General features: G+C 43.6%; 1 protein-coding gene across 3 annotated transcripts in view; it reads left to right on the top strand.

Annotated features, from left to right (window-relative positions):
* The window catches only part of LOC121537681 (protein kinase C zeta type), a 156,193-nt gene that overhangs the window by 104,096 nt on the left and 26,377 nt on the right, over nt 1–25,720 (top strand). For 2 of the 3 annotated variants that reach the window (XM_045207304.1, XM_045207306.1), the window contains 10 exons: nt 1,069–1,159; nt 3,167–3,219; nt 4,397–4,591; nt 8,981–9,078; nt 9,869–9,955; nt 15,399–15,534; nt 15,907–15,994; nt 16,267–16,386; nt 18,675–18,754; nt 21,401–21,490. In XM_045207304.1, the coding sequence (XP_045063239.1) occupies nt 1,069–1,159; nt 3,167–3,219; nt 4,397–4,591; nt 8,981–9,078; nt 9,869–9,955; nt 15,399–15,534; nt 15,907–15,994; nt 16,267–16,386; nt 18,675–18,754; nt 21,401–21,490 (1,038 nt within the window). The remainder of the gene's footprint in view (nt 1–1,068; nt 1,160–3,166; nt 3,220–4,396; nt 4,592–8,980; nt 9,079–9,868; nt 9,956–15,398; nt 15,535–15,906; nt 15,995–16,266; nt 16,387–18,674; nt 18,755–21,400; nt 21,491–25,720) is intronic. The other variant, XM_045207305.1, reaches the window with a different exon arrangement.

Below are 25,720 nucleotides of genomic sequence, written 5' to 3'. Positions count from 1 at the left end.
AGTAACTAGCTCCTGCAGGTTCATGCTCTACAACATCCGTAGAGTACGACCCTACCTCACACAGGAAGCAGCGCAGGGCCTAGTCCAGGCACTTGTCATCGCCCATCTGGACTACTGCAACTCGCTGTTGGCTGGGCTCCCCACTTGTGCCATCAAACCCCTGCAACTTATCCAGAACTCAGCCTTCCCAAGTTCTCCCAAGTCACCCCACTTCTCCGCACACTCCACGAAGCTCGTATCCACTACAAGACCATGGTACTTGCCTACGATCGAGGAACTGCCCCCTCCCCCCTATCTTAAGATAAATGCACTAACTGTAAATCGCTCTGGATAAGAGCGTCTGCTAAATGACTAACATGTAAATGTAAAGATGGGTATCTAAGCCGTTTGCCCTACAATAGGCACGTTCAAACAGAGGCGGAGAATCGAAACCGAAAGCCAATAATTTTCACTGGTGCCCACTTAGGGTAGTGTCATTTCAGCCAAATTATATACAAAATAACAAATTAAATCCTAAATATCAATTTTAAATAATAGCGTATGCTAGCAATGCTAGCACTGTAAATTAACTTACTCTGCATAATTTGCGCTTCTGAAGAGGAATGGAAGGGGTGGTTGTTTTTGAAAAATCTACGTCTAGTGACAGCCAATCAGAACAACGTGAGCGAGGCCTGGAATCCAGGGCTAGACTACAGCAAACCTGGTGCCGAAAACCCAGTTCAATAGTCAGATGTAATAATAGGCTGTTTTCTTTAATGTAATCTGACGATGCTCTATCAACAAACACGTTGATCCCCTTTGAAAAGACAATGCCTCATGGTTAGAACCGCATTAAAATTATGTATATAAGTGCTTTGTCGCGAGAAATATGCAGACTTCTCAACTTTTGTGGTCTTTATTTTGTTGAAAAGATACCTCCATGTGCCTAAGATGTCTATCAACGTAGAACCTCTTTAAAACGGAAGCCTCTTCTTCCCAGTGTCTCCAAGGACCTAGTCATGATTTGTTTGATACTCTTTGGCAGCCTCAAAACCATGTTGCGGCTATTTGCCTGTCTTCTCTTGGCAGGATCCAGTCATGCCATCACAGGAGCCCCCTTTAGATGAGAAGAGTGAAGAGGTGGACCTCCCCCCTGAAGACACAGAGGATACAGATGGAAGTCAGTTCCTATCAAATATTGTTTCTTTCAATATAGACATAACGTGAGAAGTAGGATTCTTGCCGTCTCAGTCTTGGTCTCAGTGCACTGGGTTTGAGTCTGGGCCTGTATGCAAAAAGCATAGTATGGGGGTAGGGGTGCTGATCTTTCTCATTCATTATGAAAACGTAAAACTGATCCTAGATCAGCACTCCTGCCCCGAAAACACTTTGTGAACACGCCTTTCAAAGGCTTTAAAGACACTATTCAATCAAAACCGATAACTAGATTTCCAGGTTTGTAAAAAAAAGAAACAAAGAAAATAACTCATGTTTGAATCAGCATGTTGTTTACAGACTGGTCCGAACGTTTACTTTCAATGCACTATTCTGCACAGCGCAATTTTACAAATATGAATTGAAGTCGGCCATTGTCTTTCCAAGTGTGTGGTTTTTCTGCCAGAATCAGCACCTTGAACCAGATGCACTGCTGTGCACAGGGCCTTCACCTCTCTTTGTGCACTGGTTCTGTCCAGTCCAGTATAGTCTAGTACTGTACAGTCCACTACAGTATAGTCCAGTAAATTACAGTATAGTCCACTACAGTATAGTCCAGTATAGTCCACTACAGTATAGTCCAGTATAGTCCAGTCCAGTATAGTCCAGTACAGTATAGTCCAGTCCAGTATAGTCCAGTCCAGTATAGTCCAGTCCAGTATAGTCCAGTACAGTATAGTCCAGTCCAGTATAGTCCAGTCCAGTATAGTCCAGTATAGTCCAGTACAGTAAATTACAGTATAGTCCAGTATAGTCCAGTCCAGTATAGTCCAGTCCAGTATAGTCCAGTCCAGTATAGTCCAGTCCAGTCCAGTCCAGTCCAGTATAGTCCAGTCCAGTATAGTCCAGTCCAGTATAGTCCAGTACAGTATAGTCCAGTCCAGTATAGTCCAGTACAGTATAGTCCAGTCCAGTATAGTCCAGTCCAGTATAGTCCAGTACAGTATAGTCCAGTCCAGTCCAGTCCAGTATAGTCCAGTCCAGTCCAGTATAGTCCAGTCCAGTATAGTCCAGTATAGTACAGTATAGTCCAGTACAGTATAGTCCAGTACAGTATATTGATAGTACAGTATAGTCCAGTACAGTATAGTCCAGTCCAGTCCAGTATAGTCCAGTCCAGTATAGTCCAGTATAGTACAGTATAGTCCAGTACAGTATAGTCCAGTACAGTATATTGATAGTACAGTATAGTCCAGTATAGTCCAGTACAGTATAGTAACACTACTCACCAGTGACACCAGTGACCAGTAGGCTAACCTACTTGGGCAGAGGCAGCTCACTCTGCAGATCATGGTGCCCTCTGGTGGCCACAAGGGTGAACTACATGTCCCACAATGCTCCCTTGATTATGGGAGAATCTCAATTGCGTTTCCTTGATTCCCCGCACCCTCTCTCCCGCCTACTTCTTAAAACCCATTGGATGAGGTCAGAGGTCCCTTCCCTCTGATCTTCTCATCCAATGGGTTTTGAGAAGGAGGCGAGGAGAGAGGACTCAAGAAATCAAGGAAATACAATTGAGATTCTCCCATGGACTCTTTCTCAATGAATCTTTCCTCGATTCCTTGTATCCTCTCTCCTTGTCTCCTCCTCAAAATAATTTTCAACCTTTTCCTTCCAATATGGTTGAGGAGGCGAGGAGAAAGGATGCAAGGAATCACGGAAAGATGAATTGAGATGGAGCCATGGATTCTTGAGGAGTAGCCTGGTTGGTCCTCTGTAGATCAGTTGGTAAAGCATGGCCCTTGCAACTCCAGGATAGTCGGTTTGATTCCCGGGACCACCCATACGTAAAATGTATGCACGCATGACTGTAAGTGGCTTTGGATAAAAACATCTGCTAAATAGCATATTATACTGTATATTATTAAATGGAGATGGCTTTAGACAAAAGATCCTTAGGTTTTTAATGCCCAGTCCTCACTGCATAGAACCTTCCATCACAACTCAGGTAACAAGTTGTTTCTCTCTTCAGTAACTTTCCTACCACACAGTCGCCAAGTGGACAAAGTGGAAAAGGACTCGAAGGTGAGTTTATTCAGACACACAAAGTCAATCAGTCAGTCATGCATTCTATTATGACATGGACATATGGAGTGTTCTGGTATTCTAGAATGTCAAATCTTATATTCTGTTTGTAGAACACAGAACACAGAACAGGCAGCCCATACTACACTTAAGAAAAATATAAACGCAACATGTAAAGTGTTGGTCCCAAGTTTCATTAGCTGAAATAAAAGATCCCAGAAATGTTCCATACGCACAAAAATATAATTTATCTCAAATGTTGGGCACAAGTTAGTTTACATCCCTGTTAGTGAGTATTTCTCCTTTGCCAAGATAATCTATCCACCTGACCGGTGTGGCATATTAACTTGCTGATTAATCAGCATGATCATTACACAGGTGCACCTTATGCTGGGGACAATAAAAGGCCACTCTAAAATGTGCAGTTTTGTCACACAACACAATGCCACAGAGTGCAATTGGCATGCTGACTGCAGGACTGTCCTCCAGAGTTATTGCCAGAGAATTGAATGTACATACCATAAGCCGCCTCCAACGTCGTTTTAGAGAATTTGGCAGTACGTCCAACCGGCCTCACAACCGCAGACCACATGTAACCACACCAGCCCAGGACCTCCACATCCAGCTTCTTCACCTGCGGGAGCGTCTGAGACCAGCCACCCGGACAGCTGATGAAACTGAGGAGTATTTCTGTCTGTAATAAAGCCCTTTGTGGGGAGAAACTCATTCTGATTGGCTGGGCCTGGCTCCCCAGTGGGTGGGCCCCTGCCCAGTCTTGTGAAATCCATAGATTAGGGCCTAATGAATTTATTTAAATTGACTGATTTCCTTATATGAACTGTAACTCAGTAAAGTCGTTGAAATCATTGCATGTTGCGTTTATATTTTTGTTCAGTACATTTTATTGGATGTTCTCACACAAAAATGTCACACAGGTTCTTATATTCGTATCTTTTCAACACCTTATAATATAAGATGTTTTTATAATATGTTAGTATTGTATTTACATGTCCATGATTCCAGCTCTATGTCTATAACCATAAGGTTTTCCTGCAAGCCTGGCGAAAACCTTCGGATCGAAAACGTTGCACTTTTAATAAACAACAGGGGCATTCAACAGTGTGCTGGTATCTGGCTCTTTTATAACATTTATTTCCCATCCAAACCCCCCTTACAGGACATCAAAGCGGTGGTGGACGGGATCGACGGCATCAAGATCTCCCAGGAGATGGCGCTGGGCCTGGGGGACTTCGACCTGATCCGGGTGATCGGCCGCGGCAGCTACGCCAAGGTGCTGCTGGTGCGACTCAAGAAGAATGAACAGATATACGCCATGAAGGTGGTCAAGAAGGAACTGGTTCATGACGACGAGGTGAGAGGGAGGGAGGGAGGGAGGGAGGGAAGGGGGAGGAGGAGAGAGAGGGAGGGGGAGGAGGAGAGAGAGGGAAGGGGGAGGAGGAGAGAGAGGGAAGGGGGAGGAGGAGAGAGAAAGAGAGAGGTGAAAAGAGGAGAGGATCTGGAGTAGAGTAGAGGGAGGGTCCATGGAAGCGGGGGATTAAATGAGAAAAACAAGAGAAAAGAGAACTGGAAAAAACATGAGGAGGTGTGATGGAGGGATGAGGAAGACAGAAAGTTATTGTAAAGTAAATTGGCCTTAACGAGGAAAATTAGGAGTCAAATGGATATAAAGACAGGGAGAAGAACTGAGGAAATATGTAAGGAGTGTAGAGGGAAGATTAAATAAAAAACTGAGGTTGATGAGTTTGAAGAATTATTGAGCGATATTATAGTTTCCACCTCTAGGTGGAGCTATGGTGTTACTATTATGCCTAGCACACATCTGACAGAACTACTACAGAGGGCGAGGACAGGTGTTTGTGATTTGATTATCCTCTAATCATAGAGAGAGAAGCCTCTCTTGGCTCGTAAATATTTGAGCTCTTCAAGTTTCAATGTATAACTCAGAGACAGACAACACTTCAACCAATTATTCTTGTGGAGAAGACCATTCCTTCTAAAGCATTTTACATGTTAGGCATTTAGTAGACGCTCTTATCCAGAGCAACTTATAGTAGTGAGTACATACATTTTCGTACTGGTCCCCTGTGAGAATCGAACCCACAACCCTGGCTTAGCAAGCGCCATGCTCTACCAACTGAGCCACACGGGACCAGTCAACACTCAACATGCTGTTAAAGGGGCAATACAGGATTGGTACATAAAGTGGTTACATTTCTCCTGCCCCATCCCTCAACCGTTTACCAAAAGCAGTGGCGGGATGGCTGCTTTGTTTGCCCTTTTCATGGAATTATGTCTGTGTTATCTTACACCGTACGGCCCGTTCAGTGATTTTATAGATCTCTCATTATCGATCTCTCTTTATATATCTCTCATTATCGATATCTCTTTATATATCTCTAATTATAGATCTCTCCCAATGTTTTCAGTGGGGATCACACCGTAACGATTCTATATATTTATGAATACATATACAATATGTGGTTACATTTTATTTGTCATATGCTTCGTAAACAACAGGTGTAGATAACAGCACAGTGCCAGGCTTAGCCAAACAAAGCCTGGCCCAGATGTCAGACAGACGTCAGAGACAGACAGACAGACAGACAGACAGACAGACAGACAGACAGACAGACAGACAGACAGACAGACAGACGGACGGACGGGTGTGTTTACATATTAAAACCTTTTACTGCAGTGGGCTAAATCAGGGTCACACAGTGTGTTTCTTGGTAGTTAAAAACAAATCTACTTTGAAACAAAAGTATACACCTCACACACATGGTTATGGTCTTTAAAAAAGAAGACACCTGTACCATGTCAGATATAGAGTTGAAATGTATTATGTTTTGAGTTTGCATCCCAATATTACACTTTATATACATCACAGAAGACTGAAATATAACAAAACCGTTTGACATAAAAACACCAGATTTTCGGCTGTTTTTTTTAAAGGATGTTTATTATGAAAAATATTAATAACATTCTACCCATGATGCCACTAGAGGGCGATTTGGTCATTTGACTGCAGGAAAGGGTTTAAAGGGGTCACTGCTGGCCATGTTTTGGGCCTGATGAGGAATGGGAGGGTATTTTAGGAGACAGTACCTGGCCTGGGTTCAGCCTAGTCAGTCCCTGGGAGTCAGTCCCTGGCCTGGGTTCAGCCTAGACAGTCCCTGGGAGTCAGTCCCTGGCCTGGGGTCAGCCTAGTCAGTCCCTGGGAGTCAGTCCCTGGCCTTGGTTCAGCCCAGTCAGTCCCTGGGAGTCAGTCCCTGGCCTTGGTTCAGCTTAGTCAGTCCCTGGGAGTCAGTCCCTGGCCTGGGTTCAGCCTAGACAGTCCCTGGGAGTCAGTCCCTGGCCTGGGGTCAGCCTAGTCAGTCCCTGGGAGTCAGTCCCTGGCCTGGGTTCAGCCTAGACAGTCCCTGGGAGTCAGTCCCTGGCCTGGGGTCAGCCTAGTCAGTCCCTGGGAGTCAGTCCCTGGCCTTGGTTCAGCCCAGTCAGTCCCTGTGAGTCAGTCCCTGGCCTTGGTTCAGCTTAGTCAGTCCCTGGGAGTCAGTCCCTGGCCTGGGGTCAGCCTAGTCAGTCCCTGGGAGTCAGTCCCTGGCCTGGGTTCAGCCTAGACAGTCCCTGGCCTGGGGTCAGCCTAGTCAGCCCCTCGGCTTGGTGCTCTGTCCCTTTCAAGGCAGCCAAGGCTACCAGCCAAGGCAGCCAAGGCCCAGCTTTAAGAAAGAAGCAGCAAAATGGCCGCCCAGCCAAAGCCAGACAGGTTGCTATCATAGATATAGAACCTAGAGGGTGCGCCTCCAATCTTTGCCATTGATCCATAGAGATGGAAAGAGGGCACACTGCCGATTGCCATTGATAGCTTCTGTGACAACAAGGCCAGAACCACTGAAGGCTAGCTCCATTTTAAAGTAGTGAATTATGTATGTATGTATGTTCTTTGTGTATTTCTATGAGTTGATTGACAGTTGGTAAACAACAGGGATAAAGCCATAGAAATGGATAGATAGTGGAGAGACCCACCCACCCAAACACACGACCCACCCACCCAAACACTTTCAGAAGAGAAAGTATAAGGTCACGTCCTGGAAAAGAAACAGATGTCTGTCTTCATCTGTGACTTCCCAGTGCAATCACAGCTAGAGCTCTGTAATCTTCTTACCGTCTGTTGGCACTGGCCTGGGCTTGCGAATTAATTGCTCTCTGACCTCCAGGGGACCCCATTGATTTTGTTAGTCACTCTCACTCAGATATCATATTAACATAAGTCATGGCAAAATGTGTAGAATTGCTGAAAATTAGCTTTAAAACTGCAAAGATTTCTCTCCACCCCATTGCAAAAATTGGTAGAATTGCAGGAAATTAGCTGCAAAACGGCCCCCAAAAAATCCATGCCCCATGGTAAAATGTGTAGAATTGCAGGAAATTAACATTAAAACCAGATTTTTTTCTCTACGCTCTAAAAAATGTTGCCCGCAGGGTGGGGGGTCCCCCAACCAAATCTCGCTAATGGGTCTCAAAAGGGTACATGTGTTCATGAGCTTGGGTCCCAGGAAAACACTGAATTTCTCATTTGTGTCCCAGGCTGAAAATATTGAAGAACCCCTGGGTTAAAGGGCTGTTTGAGGAACTTAGAGTGGAGCTCCTCATTTTACCTGTTACATCTAGGTGGCAATTGTGTGATTTGGACGTTGTTTATTTGACATGCATGAATGTTTTAGTGTGATGTTCATACATACTGTCCTTCTTTTTACTTCTTCATTTGCCAGAGGAAGAGAAAACATAAGGTGCCTCTTTCTCTAACTAGTGGTCCTATTTGTGATTGGCCCCCTTAGTTCTCCCTTATTCCTTAGCATTAGATTATAGTCCAGTTGTACTATCAAGTAATGACCTGAAATGAATGCCGTAGCATGTACACACTGAAACGTTCCTTCAACTGTGTATTTTTGAGATACTTATTCATCCCATATTTTCCATGTATGTCTGTGTTCCATTTCTTCTGTTTTATGCCTTCTATTTTATTCATTGGAAAGTAGACAGTTTAAGTCATCAGTAGGGTAACTACTATCTACGTCATAACCTAAATTGGATACATTTTCTAGTCAATTTACTCAGTCTTTCCTTGTTCATTTAAAGGTAGTCTAATCTAAAGGGTTGATACCAGTACGGCAGAAATCCATTGGGTGGAATATAGTGGCTTAGAGAAAATAATGTTATTGTACATGTATTGTACTGAGCAATGAGAAATTAAGAAAATGGCTGCTTTGTGTTGTGATGTCCTCTGGGGAACTGAGTTGACAGCACAGATACATGAAAGGCAGAGCAGGTAGTCTGTCTGCTATGACATGATTCTGCTACTGTATGGATACAAACAATGGTTGCTAATGTGTTGTCTTCTCAACTCTCTCTCTCTCTCTCTCTCCCTCCCCCGCTCTTTCTTTCTTTCTCTCTCTCTCTCTCTCTCTCTCTCCCTCTTTCTTTCTCCTCTCTCTCTCTCTCTCTCTCTCTCTCTCTCTCTCTCTCTCTCCCTCCCCCGCTCTTTCTTTCTCTCTCTCTCTCCCTCTTTCTTTCTCTCGCGCTCTCTCTCTCTCCCTCCCCCGCTCTCTCTCTCTCTCTCTCCCTCCCCGCTCTCTCTCTCTCTCTCTCTCTCTCTCTCTCTCTCTCTCTCTCCCTCTCTCGCTGATTCTCTCCGTTTCCCCCTCTCTCCCTCTCTCGCTGATTCTCTCCGTTTCCCCAACAGGACATCGACTGGGTGCAGACAGAGAAGCATGTGTTTGAGCAGGCGTCTACCAATCCGTTTTTAGTGGGCCTTCACTCCTGCTTTCAGACAGAGAGCCGGTAAGAGGCAGACAGAGAGTATGTCCCAAATGACACCCTATTCCCTATTTAGTGCACTACTTTTGACCAGAACCCTATGGGCCTTGGTCAAGAGTAGTGCACTATGTAGGAAATAGGGTGCCATTTGGGACGAGACCAGATTCCAACATGTTGCTTTTTTACATTGAGAATGTGTTCTGAATGACATACCGTGGCTAAATAAAGGTAAAATGTATACATATTTCTGTAGTCGTCCCACTGGCCTTGGAACTAGGCAACTTAATCGCTCACCATTAGACCTCTGTTCATTTTCAGTGTGAAGTAAGAAACTACGGAGCTGTGGCTTCTGTGAATAGTGACGCATTCAATGACAGACTTCTCATTGTAACTTAAGAAATGTACAGTGGTAGTCAATTACAGGTAGGCCATGATAGTGTTTACCGGAAGACCATGAACCATGACCAGTAAAACCAAACACAATGTTAAGAGGCATTGGGGACAGTCATTTTTACCCAGGCTTTTTTTACTGGGGGTTTTTAGCTAAAAAATTACTTTTGTGTAAAATAATTCACCAAGTTTCACGAAGACATTGATTGTTACAAAGAACTTAAGCAAGATAAATTATAATTCAATTGAATTGGCATTCAATTTCCATGCAGCCTCCCCTTGTACAATGACAATACTTGACTATTATTTGGGAAAATGGCAATCTTGGTGCAAGGGCCACAGGCTACGTTCGACCTTCAAACTCCATACTCCCAAGGCTGTTTGTTTCCGAATGTCTTCTCCTTCCCTGTTATTCCGATTATAGGTTATTTCTCGTGATCGAGTACGTCAACGGAGGGGATCTGATGTTTCATATGCAACGGCAACGGAAACTACCAGAAGAACATGCGAGGTAAACAAACAAACAGACATCCTCCTCCAGTTCCTCCGGTACTTCAACAGCATACGGATAGAACCCGTCAATCAACCCTCATGGCTCTCTGCCATTTCCGCTATAAACTTATCAAATCAAATTTTATTTGCCACCTGCGCCGAATACAACAGGTGTAGACATTACAGTGAAATGTTACTTACAAGCACTTAACCAACAATGCAGTTTTTATGTAAAAAAAAAGCTAATAATTAAAGAGCAGCAGTAAAATAAAATAACAGTAGGGAGGCTATATACAGGGGGTACCGGTGCAGAGTCCATTTGTTTTGAGGAGGAATAGGCCCTATTAGCATCCCAACATGATGGGCACATCGGTGAAGTGGATGAAGTTGGCGGTATCGCCGTATTCTCAAGTCCCAATCTCTCAGTTCGTCGCCACCGTCCTCTCTCTCTCTCTCTCTCTCTCTCTCTCTCTCTCTCTCTCTCTCTATTGCACATGGAATTTAACAAAGTGAGGGACAAGGAGAGGCCGAGACACTTCCTGAAATAGCATCGCTGAAGCTGTACGATGACACGCAAGCAGGCAGCCCTCATAATTGGATTTCGGTTAAGTTGACGTGGGGCTTGTTTTTTTCTCGTACAGAGAGTGCTGTTCAGGGAGAAACTGGCCTGGAACAGAAACAGCCTGTGATTAGTAGATTGGCACTATTTTGGGGCGGCTGCTGCAAAACCACTTTGATTTACTTTACTATATCTTAGGATCTCCTGTTTTGTTCCCATTTTTTTTTCCGGATAAAGCTACTCTCCGTTTGACAGTCTGTTAGCGTTTCCGTGGAAGGGCAAGTCGAACAAAATTCTCCTGACGTGCTCTTTTGAAGAAAAAAATGATCATTACGTTGGCAAAATATAATTAGCGCTCATAATTCATTGTGCCTGTCTATGTAGTTTCTCGGAGCACGCTGGTGATAAACTTGGATCAAAGGCAGGATATTTTAGAGAGGCAAGGGCCCCCACTGGCTCTCCATCTGTATGCAGTGGGCCCCAGCCCGTCCATGCACAGCGGCATGGTTATCACCCATAATGATGGTACATATTCATGAGGCATGCTCTGAGAGGTCCTTGGGTGGGTTCCCCTGAGGGGGACGATGGTGGAGGTGGTGATGGTGGAGCTGACAAGATGAATGCACAACACCCAACACGCAACACTGCTCAGTGAAGCGCTGCTCTCTCTCAGTGCACTCTTTCTCTCTCTTTCTCTCTCTCTCTCTCTCTCTCTCTCTCTCTCTCTCTCTGTGCCCTCTCTCTCTCTCTGTGCCCTCTCTCTTTCAATTCAATTCAATTTCAATTCAATTTAAATTCAATTTAAGGGCTTTATTGGCATGGGAAACGTATGTTAACATTGCCAAAGCAAGTGAAGTAGATAGTAAACATTACACTCAGAAGTTCCAAAAGAATAAAGACATTTCAAATGTCATATTATGTCTATATACAGTGTTGTAACAATGTGCAAATAGTTAAAGTACAAATGGGAAAATAAATAAACATAAATATGGGTTGTATTTACAATGGTGTTTGTTCTTCACTGGTTGCCCTTTTCTTGTGTCAAAAGGTCACAAATCTTGCTGCTGTGATGGCACACTGTGATTTTTCACCCAGTAGATAAGGGAGTTTATCAAAATTGGGTTTGTTTTCAAATTCTTTGTGGATCTGTGTTATCTGAGGGAAATATGTGTCTCTAATATGGTCACACATTTGGCAGGAGGTTAGGAAGTGCAGCTCAGTTTCCACCTCATTATGTGGGCAGTGTGCATATAGCCTGTCTTCTCTTGAGAGCCAGGTCTGCCTACGGCGGTCTTTCTCAATAGCAAGGCTATGCTCACTGAGTCTGTATATAGTCAAAGCTTTCCTTAAGTTTGGGTCAGTCACAGTGGTCAGGTATTCTGCCACTGTGAACTCTCTGTTTAGGGCCAAATAGCATTCTAGTTTGCTCTGTTTTTTTGTTAATTCTTTCCAATGTGTCAAGTAATTCTCTTTTTGTTTTCTCATGATTTGGTTGTATCTAATTGTGTTGTTGTTGTCCTGGGGCTCTATGGGGTCTGTTTGTGTTTGTGAACAGAGCCCCAGGACCATCTTACTTAGGGGACTCTTCTCCAAGTTTATCTCTCTGTAGGTGATGGCTTTGTTATGGAAGATTTGGGAATCGCTTCCTTTTAAGTGGTTATAGAATTTAACGGCTCTTTTCTGGATTTTGATAAGTAGCGGATATTTTTGCAGAATTCTGCATGCAGAGTCTCAATTTGGTGTTTGTCCCATTTTGTGAATTATTGGTTGGTGAGCGGACCCCAGACCTCACAACCATAAAGGGCAATGGGTTCTATTACTGATTCAAGTATTTTTATCCAGATCCTAATTGGTATGTCACATGTTATGTTCCTTTTGATGGCAGAGAAGGCCCTTCTTGCCTTGTCTCTCAGATCGTTCACAGCTTTGTGGAAGTTACCTGTGGCGCTGATGTTTAGGCCGAGGAATGTATAGTTTTTTGTGTGCTCTAGGGCAACAGTGTCTAGATGGAATTTGTATTTGTGTTCCTGGCAACTGGACCTTTTTTGGAACACCATTATTTTTGTCTTACTGAGATTTACTGTCACGGCCCAGGTCTGACAGAATCTGTGCAGAAGATCTAGGTGCTGCTGTAGGCCCTGCTTAATTGGTGACAGAAGCACCAGATCATCAGCAAACAGTAGAGATTTGACTTCAGATTCTAGTAGGGTGAGGCCGGGTGCTGCAGACTATTCTAGTGCCCTCGCCAATTCGTTGATTTATATGTTGAAGAGGGTGGGGCTTAAACTGCATCCCTGTCTCACCCCACGGCCCTGTGGAAAGAAATGTGTGTGTTTTTTGCCAATTTTAACCACACACTTGTTGTTTGTGTACATGGATTTTATATAATGTCGTATGTTTTTTCCCCAACCCCACATTCCATCAATTTGTATAGCAGACCCTCATGCCAAATTGAGTCAAAACTTTTTTTGAAATCAACAAAGCATGAGAAGACCTTGCCTTTGTTTAGTTTGTTTGTCAATTAGGGTGTGCAGGGTGAATACGTGGTCTATCGTATGGTAATTTGGTAAAAAAAACAATTTGACATTTGCTCAGCACATTGTTTTCACTGAGGAAATTAGCTAGTCTGCTGTTAATGATACTGCAGAGGATTTTCCCAAGGTTGCTGTTGACGCATATCCCACGCTAGTTATTGGGGTCAAATTTGTCTCCACTTTTGTGGATTGGGGTGATCAGTCCTTGTTTCCAAATATTGGGGAATATGCCAGAGCTAAGGATGATGTTAAAGAGTTTTATAGCCAATTGGAATTTGTGGTCTGTGTATTTTATCATTTCATTGAGGATACCATCAACCCCACAGGCCTTTTTGGGTTGGAGGGTTTGTATTTTGTCCTGTAGTTCATTCAATGTAATTGGAGAATCTCTCGTGCTGTCTCTCACGCTGTCTCTCTCGATCTCTTTCTCTCTCTCTCTTTCTCTTTCTCTTTCTCTTTCTCTTTCTCTTTCCCTCTCCCTCTCCCTCTCCCCCTCTCTCTCTCTCTCTCTCTCTCTCTCTCTCTCTCTCTCTCTCTCTCTCTCTCTCTCTCTCTCTCTCTCTCTCTCTCTCTCTCTCTCTCTCTCTCTCTCTCTCTCTCTCTCTCTCTCTCTCTCTCGCTCACCCCAATCCACAAAAGTGGAGACAAATTTGACCCCAATAATTACCGTGGAACATGCATCAGCAGCAATCTCATAAAAATCCCCTGCAGTATAATCAACAGCAGACTCCAACATTTTCTCAGTGAAACAATGTCCTGAGCAAATGTCAAATTGGCTTCTTACCAAAATACCATACGACAGACCCCGCACACACTTATTGGCAAACAAACAAAACAAAACGAAAGTGAAGTCTTCTCATGCTTTGTTGATTTAAAAAATGCTTTTGACTCAATTTGGCATGAGGGTCTGCTATGCAAATTGATGGAAAGCAGTGTTGGGGGAAACCATATGAAATTATAAAATCAATGTACACAAACAACAAGTGTGCTGTTAAAATTGGCATTAAACACAGAATTCTTTCCTCAGGGCCGTGGGGTGAGACAGGGATGCAGCTTGAGCCCCACCCTCTTCAACATATATAATGTCAAAATCAATGAATTGGCGAGGGCACTAGAACAGTCGGCAGCACCTGGCCTCACCCTACTGGACTCAGAAATCACCTAGAGATGCACCTAGAGAAGTGTCGCCTCAGTCAGCTGGTTCTGGTGCTCTGTTCATAAACACAACCAGACCCCACAGAGCACTAGGACAGAAACACATTTAGACCCAACCAAATTATGAGAAAGCAAAAAGATAACTATTTGACACACTGGAAAGAATCAACCAAAAAACAGAGCAAATTGGAATGCTATCTGGCCCTAAACAGAGAGTACACAGTGGCAGAATACCTGACCACTGTGACTGACCCAAACTTTAGGAAATCTTTGACTATGTACAGACTCAGTGAGCATAGCCTTGCTATTGAGAGAGGCCGCCATAGGCAGTCCTGGCTCTCAAGAGAAGACAGGGTATGTGCACACTGCCCACAAAATGAGGTGGAAACTGAGCTGCACTTTCTAATCTCCTGCCAAATGTATGACCATATTAGAGACACATATTTCCCACAGATCACACAGACCCACAAAGAATTTGAAAACAAATCAAAAATTGATAAACTCCCATATCTGTTAGGCGAAATACCTCAGTGTGCAGTCACAGCAGCAAGATTTGTGGCCCGTTGCCATGCGAAAAGGGCAACTAGTGGAGCACAAAAAACATTGTAAATACAAGCTATATTTATCTGTTTATTTATTTTCCCTTTCATACTTCAACTATGTACACATTGTTACAACATAGCCAATAATATAACATTTAAAATGTCTATATTCTTTTAAAACTTTTGTGAGTGTAATGTTTACCCTTGCTTATTTCCCTTTTGTTTGTCTATTCCATTTGCTTTGGCAATGTAAACATATGTTTTCCATTCCAATAAAGCCCTTTGAATTGAATTGAATTGAATTGAATTGAATTGATAGATAGAAAGAGAGAGCACAGAGGGAGAGAGCACAGAGGGAGAGAGCACCCCACAGGGGAAAAAGAAGGCTATAGTGCACCAGAGAAATCAATACCATTTAAGCCCACCACGTCTCGCCATGCCAAATGTTAGACAGAGAATGTGAATATAAAAAAAATAATCACCTATTAATTAGAAACTACTTCCTGTATAAAAATATACATACAACCGTATATGTTGGTTTCAGGATGGTTTCTACATGGTCGAAGGTCAGAATGGAACTGTAAGTTGTACAAACTGTGTGACGAAGTCTGTTGGCTGGGAACTCTCTGAAGAAGGAAAAGCATGTCTGAATGAATCCTTATCTCCTTTCAGATTCTATGCCGCTGAAATTTGTATCGCTCTGAATTTCCTGCACGAAAAGGGAATCATCTACCGAGATTTGAAACTGGACAATGTCCTCTTGGATCACGAGGGACACATCAAGCTCACAGACTACGGGATGTGCAAGGTGAGACACTCAGAACTACTCTACTGTATACTGTTATAGGACTGCTGAACTGTTACCTCTGTGGGACTTCTCATTCATTATGTAGAAGTGGGATCAATACACTAGGCATCGAAAGTCTCTCTCTCTTTTCTCTTTCTCTCGCTCGCTTTCCTACCATGTTTCTCTGTTATCTCATCCTCCGTCTCTCTTCATCTTTAACTATCTCTCGCTTTCTCTCTCCATGCTTCTCTGTTATCTCATCCTCCCTGTCTCTCTCCATCTTTAACTCTCTCTCTCTCTCTCTCTCTCTCTCTCTCTCTTTTCTCTCTCTCTCTCTCTCTCTCTCTCTCTCTCCATGTTTCTCCCTCCTCCTCCATCTCTCCCCTCTATCAGGAGGGCATCAGACCTGGAGACACAACCAGTACATTCTGTGGAACCCCCAACTACATCGGCCCTGAGATCCTCAGAGGGGAAGACTACGGTGAGTCCCTCCCGTCAACAACACATACATGGAGGAAATGGGGAGAACTCTGGGAATTTGCCTTTTAGAAACTCCAAACAAAAAGTGAAAATAATGAACAGATCTCTGTCATTACCAAACTATTGCTGTCATTACCATACTATTGCTGTCATTACCATACTATTGCTGTCATTACCATACTATTGCTGTCATTACCAAACTATTGCTGTCATTACCAAACTATAGCTGAATCTAACCAAGATGGCTGAAGGTTGTCTGTCGTCTCTCTCCAGGGTTCAGTGTTGACTGGTGGGCATTAGGCGTGCTCATGTTTGAGATGATGGCCGGGAGGTCCCCGTTCGACATCATCACTGACAATCCTGACATGAACACAGAGGAGTACCTCTTCCAAGGTGAGAGAGCCCTCTACTACAGTTTTGAAGTGGATTAATAACAGCGCTTCTTACCTAATGTCTCAAAGTGCTTCACATTGTTAAGTGTGACGTCCACTACTACTACGCGATATGTAGCACCCACCTGAGTGATGCATGGTGGCCATTTTGTGTCAAAAACAACAAATGCTCTATCCACATTGGCTACTCACTCCTCCACTCAAGGGCATGATTATTCAGGATAGCAGTACTTCATATGTCTTTAAATGTCATACTGTGTATTTTGGTGCTCCAAACCCCCTCAGGCAGCACACAAACACACCACGTCTCTCAATACATTACTCATTTATTTATGTATTCTGTGTTATAAATCGATAAAGATTTGCACATAAAAAACAAGTATGAGACATTCGGACAGCTGGAGCAATACCACAGGAGAGCTAATTGCTTCTTGTATGACATATTTGTAGGCTACCAGACGTGTTAAGCCATATAAATATAATTGATTAAATGGTGATGCCCATTCTGGTTATTTTATTTGTATGTGTTATACTGTACTACAACCCACCCCATACCCTGCTGGAGCGAACATTCCTCCATACCTCCCCCCAGTCTCTCTCCACCGTACACACCTATGGCAGCTTGGGCATGGGCACTGAAACCCATGGGCATCTGCCAGCCCTTTGGTTTTCCTCACGCCCCCACAGGGCAAGCAGCATGCTCCTGGATGCCACCTCGCTAGCGGAAACCAACCCCTCTCTCCGTAGGGGGTGACCAGCCTTATGTCATCACCCTGACCAGTGCCAACCTCACCCTGGGCAACCCTGGCACACATGCCAACCCCCAGAACCATAGACTGACAAACAGAGTTTAGGGTTGGCATGGTGGTATCCAAAGTTCCACGACAATCAGGTTCTTGCGTTTAGGTTCTAAGCTATTGAGAATGTTAGTGTCGTGGAACATTTGGTGCCAACCTGGTGGTGGATAGTATTTGGCCAAGCTCTCTCTCTCTCTCTTTCTCTCTGTCTGTCTGTCTGTCTGCCTTTCCATCCATACTATGCTACACTGTACCATACTCTACCTCTCCCCAACCCTTCCTTCTGGCGACCACTAGACACATCACCATCAGTGTTCCTAACCCCTAACCCTGGCCCTAGGCCCCTGGCCCCAGGCCCCAGATAGTGGCCCCAGAAATCTGTCATTCTGCCCTTGAGCAAGGCAGTTAAACCCCCACAACAACAGCTCCCCGGGCGCTCAATGTGGCAGCCCCCCAACACACCTCTCCGTTTCAGAGGGGTTGGGTTAATAGCAGAAGTCAAGTTTCGGTTGGACAGTAAAAATAAATGTAATTGAATTTAAACCCTAACGCTGGTGTTTACCCTAACCCGGGGTGCCATCAACATCACAAATAGAGGCTACGTCCCAAATGGCACCCTATTCCCTAAATAGTACACTACTTTTGACCAGGGCCCTGGTCAAAAGTAATGTACCAGATAGGGACTAGGGTGCCATTTGGTACACAGCCAGAGACTGATCCAGTTATCATTTCATTAGGACTCAGCGTAAACAAACAGATCAGAGAGGAAGAAGAGGAGGATAAACAGCACTCTTTACTCTTCCGTCTCTAATCTGTTCATCAGAGAGCCAGGGAAGTTAAACTGCGTTGCGTCTGCCTCGTCTGCTCCTAGACACGCAATGTTTGTTATGACTGCAGGGGGTGGGGTTTGAGGCCAATCAAGGATTTACTTGACCCGACAGAGAATACGTCCCAATAATCTGTCCTTTCTCCTGAAGTGTGCACTTGTACACTTCCCTTTATGGATTTAACAGGAAATAAGAAACTCCATGTAGCCCATGCCTACACCAATCCCATTTCTATTTATTTTTTATATGTGGGGAGGAATGAACATGTGCACGGCTCAGGAGGAAGGAGAGATTATAGGGACATACCCAGAGTGTCAGTGGGTCCAACTAACCAACAAGGTCAGCTGCTACGCAATACCACCAAACTGTTTCCCACTGTGGAAAACAGAACTTGCTGTACTACAGTGGGGCGGTACACTGGTGTGTCGAGCCTGTATCCAGCCTGTGTGCCACGAGTCTCAAGGCGGCACACGACTGAAGCAGTCACAGAAGAGCCTCCTCCTCTCTCTACTCCTCTCTCCTCCTCCTCCCCTTCAGCTCATACGCAGCAGACACAGGCAGGTTGGATGGTGAATCACCAATTGTTTGCCTCCCTCCCTCCGCAGGATTGTCCTCCCTCTCTCTTTCTCATGCATTCTCTCTCTCTCTCTGTCTTCTCCACACAGTTATTCTGGAAAAAACAATTCGCATCCCAAGGTCTCTGTCGGTAAAGGCTGCCAGCGTGCTGAAGGGCTTTTTAAACAAGGTGAGAGAAGGACACTGTAGTGTTCACCAAGTGCGTCCAATAAAGCGTCTCCCTCCCTCCCCCTCAGTGAAATCAGCCTGTGTAGGAACGTGGCCAAGACACTATTAGGACAGCACCATGACAGCCATTCTATGAAGGCCATATCCATTTGGCCGAGAGACAGCGAGTGTGTGTGTTTGTGTGTGTGTTATGGATGTTTTTACTTGTGTACGTGTGTGTGTGTGTGTGCGTGCGTACGGCCATGTGTGTTTTGCTCACAGTGTCTGCGGTGACTTATGAGTGTATTTGTTTCTACATGTGTCAGTGTACCTGATATACATGGCTATAGTAAGACAGTATAGTGGAGAGTGAATGGCCTTGGAGCTTTTCACATTAAATCTTTGCTAGTTAGGGCGGTGATATTAAAATGATTGTACTGATGAAAATACCATAGCCCCACTGTTGGGAGTCAACAGATAGGCTAGCGTATTTCAGCTGTCAAGGAAATACTGGCTCCATTTAACAAAAACTACTACTCCGGATTACATTTCTAACAGAATAGTAGAAAATAGTAGCAAATGAATCAGCTGTAAATTAAATATAAAAATATAAAAATAAAAATATACACTACCGGTCAAAAGTTTTAGAACACCTACTCATTCAAGGGGTTTTCTTTATTTTTACTATTTTCTACATTGTAGAATAATAGTGAAGACATCAACATTATGAAATAACACATATGAAATCATGTAGTAACCAAAAAAGTGTTAAACAAATCAAAATATATTTTATATTTGAGATTCTTCAAATAGCCACCATTTGCCTTGATGACAGCTTTGCACACTCTTGGCATTCTCTCAACCAGCTTCATGTGGTAGTCACCTGGAATGCATTTCAATTAACAGGTGTGCCTTCTTAAAAGTTAATTTGTGGAATTTCTTTCCTTCTTAATGCTTTTGAGCCAATCAGTTGTGTTGTGACAAGGTAAAGTGGGTATACAGAAGATAGACCTATTTGGTAAAAGACCAAGTCCATATTATAGCAAGAACAGCTCAAATAATCAAAGAGAAACGACAGTCCATCATTACTTTAAGACATGAAGGTCAGTCAATATGGAACATTTCAAGAACTTTGAAAGTTTCTTCAAGTGCAGTCGCAAAAACCATCAAGCGCTATGATGAAACTGGCTCTCATGAGGACCGCCACAGGAAAGGAAGACCCAGAGTTACATCTGCTGCAGAGGATAAGTTCATTAGAGTTACCAGCCTCAGAAATTGCAGCCCAAATAAATGCTTCACAGAGTTCAAGTAACAGACACATCTCAACATCAACTGTTCAGAGGAGACTGTGTCAATCAGGCCTTCATGGTCGAATTGCTGCAAAGAAACCACTACTAATGGACACCAATAATAAGAAGAGACTTGCTTGGGCCAAGAAACACGAGTAATGGACATTAGACCGGTGGAAATGTGTCCTTTGGTCTGGAGTCCAAATTTGAGATTTCTTGTTCCAACCGCCGTGTCTTTGTGAGATGTGGTGTGGGTGAACGGATTATCTCCGCATGTGTATTTCCCACTATAAAGCATGGAGGAGGAGGTGTTATGGTGTGGGGGTGCTTTGCTGGTGACACTGTCTGTGATTTATTTAGAATTCAAGGCACACTTAACCAGCATGGCTACCACAGCATTCTGCAGCGATACACCATCCCATCTGGTTTGGGCTTAGTGGGACTATCATTTGTTTTTCAACAGGACAATGACCCAACACACCTCCAGGCTGTGTAAGGACTATTTCACCAAGAAGATTAGTGATGGAGTTCTGCATCAGATGACCTGGCCTCCACAATCCCCCGACCTCAACCAAATTGAGATGGTTTGGGATGAGTCGGACCGCTGAGTGAAGGAAAAGCAGCCAACAAGTGCTCAGCATATGTGGGAACTCCTTCAAGACTGTTGGAAAAGCATTCCAGGTGAAGCTGGTTGAGAGAATGCCAAGAGTGTGCAAAGCTGTAATCAAGGCAAAGGGTGGCTATTTGAAGAATCTCAAATATAAAATATATTTTGGTTTGTTTAACACTTTTCGGGTTACTACATGATTCCATATGTGTTATTTCATAGTTTTGATGTCTTCACTATTATTCTACAATGTAGAAAATAGGAAAAATAAAGAAAAACCCTCGAATGAGTAGGTGTTCTAAAACTTTTGACCGGCAGTGTATGTAAAGAAAATATTATATGATTGTGGAGTTACACTGTTAGTTCAATCGGTGACACGTGAATTGCTGGCAGCATAAGGAGTTAGTGCTTCTTTCATTGGTGATAATCAACTAGTTTGGGGATATTACAAGGGTGGAGGAATAGTGTAAGGGTTTGTTTGAGGGAAATACATACTGAACTTTGTGTTTAATTTGAGTAAATATTACATCTCTACATTATACCAAGATCACATTGCTGTAATTTGCTGTAATTGGTGCAATAAGCCACCTAGTTTTTCCCTAGCCACTGTTCTTCTTTCTGCCTCTGCACTGCTTGCTCTTTGGGGTTTTAGGCTGGGGATCTGTAAACCACATTGTGACAATTGCTGCTGTTAAAACCGGTTTATAAAATACATTTGAATTTAATTAATCACGTCAACTCTTGATTCTACTAATTTCTCTCTACCTAACAGGACCCCAAAGAGCGTCTGGGTTGCCAGGTCCAAACGGGCTTCACTGACATCAAGTCGCACACGTTTTTCCGCAGTATAGACTGGGACCAGGTAAGCCTCCAATCATATCCACTTAGCAGCGTAGAAAAAATAAATGTGAATAAACCCATCTTGGTCGGTCAGTATCACCTGTGGGAACCCATCTTGGTCGGTCAGTATCACCTGTGGGAACCCATCTTGGTCGGTCAGACACTCAGTATCACCTGTGGGAACCCATCTTGGTCTGTCAGTATCACCTGTGGGAACCCATCTTGGTCGGTCAGTATCACCTGTGGGAACCCATCTTGGTCGGCCAGTATCACCTGTGGGAACCCATCTTGGTCAGCCAGTATCACCTGTGGGAACCCATATTGGTCGGTCAGTATCACCTGTGGGAACCCATCTTGGTCAGCCAGTATCACCTGTGGGAACCCATCTTGGTCAGCCAGTATCACCTGTGGAAATCCATTTGGGTCAGTCAGTATCACCTGGGGGAACCCATCTTGGTCAGCCAGTATCACCTGTGGGAACCCATCTTGGTCAGCCAGTATCACCTGTGGAAATCCATTTGGGTCAGTCAGTATCACCTGGGGGAACCCATCTTGGTCAGCCAGTATCACCTGTGGGAACACATCTTGGTCGGTCAGACGGTCAGCATGTTACTTTGATTCCCATTATGTCTATTTTGCATTACTTCATGCTATAATGATGCTGTAATGATGCTATAATGATGGGTACACTATCCTTTATATCACCAATCTCATGAAAATGGTACAGAAGATACTTGCATGCTGACTGCAGGAATGTCCACCAGAGCTGTTGCTAGATAATTGAATGTTCATTTGTCTACCATAAGCCGCCTCCAACGTCGTTTTAGAGAATTTGGTAGTACGTCCAACCAGCCTCACAACCGCAGACCACGTGTAACCATGTCAGCCCAGGACCTCCACATCCGGCTTCTTCACCTGCGTGATCGTCTGAGAACAGCCACCCAGACAGCTGATGAAACTGAGGAGTATTTCTGTCTGTAAAAAAGCCCTTTTGTGGGGAAACATTTTCTCTGATTGGCTGGGCCTGGCTCCCCAGTGGGTGGGCATGGCTCCCAAGTGGGTGGGCCTATGCCCTCCCAGGCCCACCCATGGCTGCGCCCCTGCCCAGTCATGTGAAATCCATAGATTAGGGCCTTATATGAACTGTAACTCCGTAAAATCATTGAAATTGTTGCATGTTGCGTTTACATTTTTGTTCAGTATAGTTATTGGGGGGTGAAACAATATTTACTCTTATTGCTAATGGTTAATTATAGCTCAAGGCATTTTCGATGGCATGACTTTGTTAACTTCGACAACTAGGAAGTTTTCCGTCTGATTCCTTCCGAGTCATTTCCCTCAGCAATCAGCCCATGTAACTACTGTATTAACTAACCAGTGTTGGAGAGGAGGGCTCTTAGGGAGCTAAATGAATGGAGCACACAGACACAGGGTGTTAACCCACCACTGTGTAGAACACATTGACTGCCTCCTCTTTGTAGCTCCACCACAAATAAAAGTTAATTCTAAATGATGCACATGCACCATCGAACAGAAACTCTGTGTGTGTGTTGAGGGGAGGTTGCGTAATTGATTGTGTACAGCTGACACACACAGCTATTTGAAAGCAACGTGGAAGTGGGAGCTAGGCCAATGCAATATTACAGTGAGGTCCAAAAGTATTTGGACAGTGACACCTTTTTGTTGTTGTTTTGGCTTTGCACTCAAAGCACTTAGGATTTGAAATCATACAATGACTATGAGGTTAAAGTGCAGACTGTCAGCTTTAATTTGAGTGTATTTTGAAAGTTACAGAGGCATAAATATCATACCCCCTGAAAAATGCTAACCTCCCCTGATATTGGTAATGGTGAGAGGTTAGCATGTCTTGGGGGTATGATATAAAATGCTAACCTCCCCTGATATTGGTAATGGTGAGAGGTTAGCATGTCTTGGGGGTATGATATAACATGCTAATCTCCCCTGATATTGGTAATGGTGAGAGGTTAGCATGTCTTTGGGGTATGATATAAAATGCTAACCTCCCCTGATATTGGTAATGGTGAGAGGTTAGCATGTCTTGGGGGTATGATATAAAATGCTAACCTCCCCTGATATTGGTAATGGTGAGAGGTTAGCATGTCTTGGGGGTATGATATAAAATGCTAACCTCCCCTGTTATTGGTAATGGTGAGAGGTTAGCATGTCTTGGGGGTATGATCTTTGACCCTTCTGTAACTTTCTCACTCATCATTATTCACGATTCATTCGGGTTTATCCGTAATCATGGTAGCATCCACATTAATGTAGAAGTGTTTAGAAACATATTCTATACTTATTTACAATACAAATGACTTGTGCTAAAGTGCTATAATTTCTAAACGGTTCACCTCATAGTAATTGTATGATTTCAATCCCTAAGTGCTGGAGTACAGAGCCCAAAAACAAAAAAAATTGTCAAAGTCCAAATACTTGCTCATACACGGTGACTGGGACAGGATTCTGTGTTTCAGCACATTATTAGTTTGTAGTCAAAGCCTCTCCTGTATATTCAACACAAACGAGGGGATATGCCTTGTTCACAGCAGTGCCTCCTTTTCTGTGAGATGCTTCTGGCAATATCAATTATCTATAGAATATGTCAGTCAACAGCATGCATCTTGTGAGGAAAAGCAGTATAACTAGATTATAACCAACTGGTCTCTGTTGCGATCATGTTTAGATTTATTTTTTCATGACGAGACCAAGACATCATGGGAAAGACATTATCTTCTGGTTGTTATCTGGTCAGATTACAACCAGATAACAACCAGATAAAGATGTACAGTACCAGTCAAAAGTTTTAGAACACCTACTCATTCCAGGGTTTTTCTTTATTTTTACTATTTTCTACATTGTAGAATAATAGTTAAGACATCAAAACTATGAAATAACACATATGGAATCATGTAGTAACCAAAAAAGTGTTAAACACATTCTCTCAACCAGCTTCATGAGGTAGTCACCGGAATGTATTTCCTTCTTAATGCATTTGAGCCAATCAGTTGTGTTGTGACAAGGTAGGGGGGGGGGTATACATTTACATTTAAGTCATTCAGCAGACGCTCTTATCCAGAGCGACTTACAGTTAGTGAGTGCATACATTTTTCATACTGGCCCCCCGTGGGAATCGAACCCACAACCATGGTGTTGCAAACGCCATGCTCTACCAACTGAGCTACACGGGGCCTATACAGAAGATAGCCCTATTTGGTAAAATACCAAGTCCATATTATGGCAAGAACAGCTCAAATAAGCAAAGAGAAACAACAGTCCATCATTACTTTAAGACATGAAGGTTAGTCAATACGGAGCATTTGAAGAATCAAGCGCTATGATGAAACTGGCTCTCATGAGGACTGCGACAGGAATGGAAGACCCAGAGTTAACTCTGCTGCAGAGGATAAGTTCATTAGAGTTACCAGCCTCAGAAATTGCAGCCCAAATAAATGCTTCACAGAATTCAAGTAACAGACACATCTCAACATCAACTGTTCAGAGGGGACTGTGTGAATCAGGCCTTCATGGTCAAATTGCTGCAAAGAAACCACTACTAATGGACACCAATAAGAAGAAGAGACCTGCTTGGATCAAGAAACATGAGCAATGGACATTAGACCGGTGGAAATGTGTCCAAATTGGAGATTTTTGGTTCCAACCGCCGTGTCTTTGTGAGACGCGGTGTGGGTGAACGGAGGATCTCCGCATGTGTATTTCCCACCGTAAAGCATGGAGGAGGAGGAGTTATGGTTTGGGGGTGCTTTGCTGGTGACACTGTCTGTGATTTATTTAGAATTCGAGGCACACTTAACAAGCATAGCTACCACAGCATTCTACAGCGATACGCCATCCCATCTGGTTTGGGCTTAGTGGGACAATCATTTGTTTTTCAACAGGACAATGACCCAACACACCTCCAGGCTGTGTAAGGGCTATTTGACCAAGAAGGAGAGTGATGGAGTGCTGCATCAGATGACCTGGCCTCCACAATCCCCCAACCTCAACCCAATTGAGATGGTTTGGGATGTCGGACCGCAGAGTGAAGGAAAAGCAGCCAACAAGTGCTCAGAATATGTGGAAACTCCTTCAAAACTGTTGGGAAAGCATTCCAGGTGAAGCTGGTTGAGAGAATGCCAAGCGCATGCAAAGCTGTCATCGAGGCAAAGGGTGGCTATTTGAAGATTCTCAAATATAAAATATATTTTGATTTGTTTAAAACTTTTTTGTTTGCTAC

The sequence above is a fragment of the Coregonus clupeaformis genome, chromosome 24 (genome assembly GCF_020615455.1).
Source record: "Coregonus clupeaformis isolate EN_2021a chromosome 24, ASM2061545v1, whole genome shotgun sequence".
NCBI lineage: Eukaryota > Metazoa > Chordata > Actinopteri > Salmoniformes > Salmonidae > Coregonus > Coregonus clupeaformis.
Note: the sequence above shows the minus strand (reverse complement) of the source record. Positions and strands in the feature narration are given on the sequence as shown.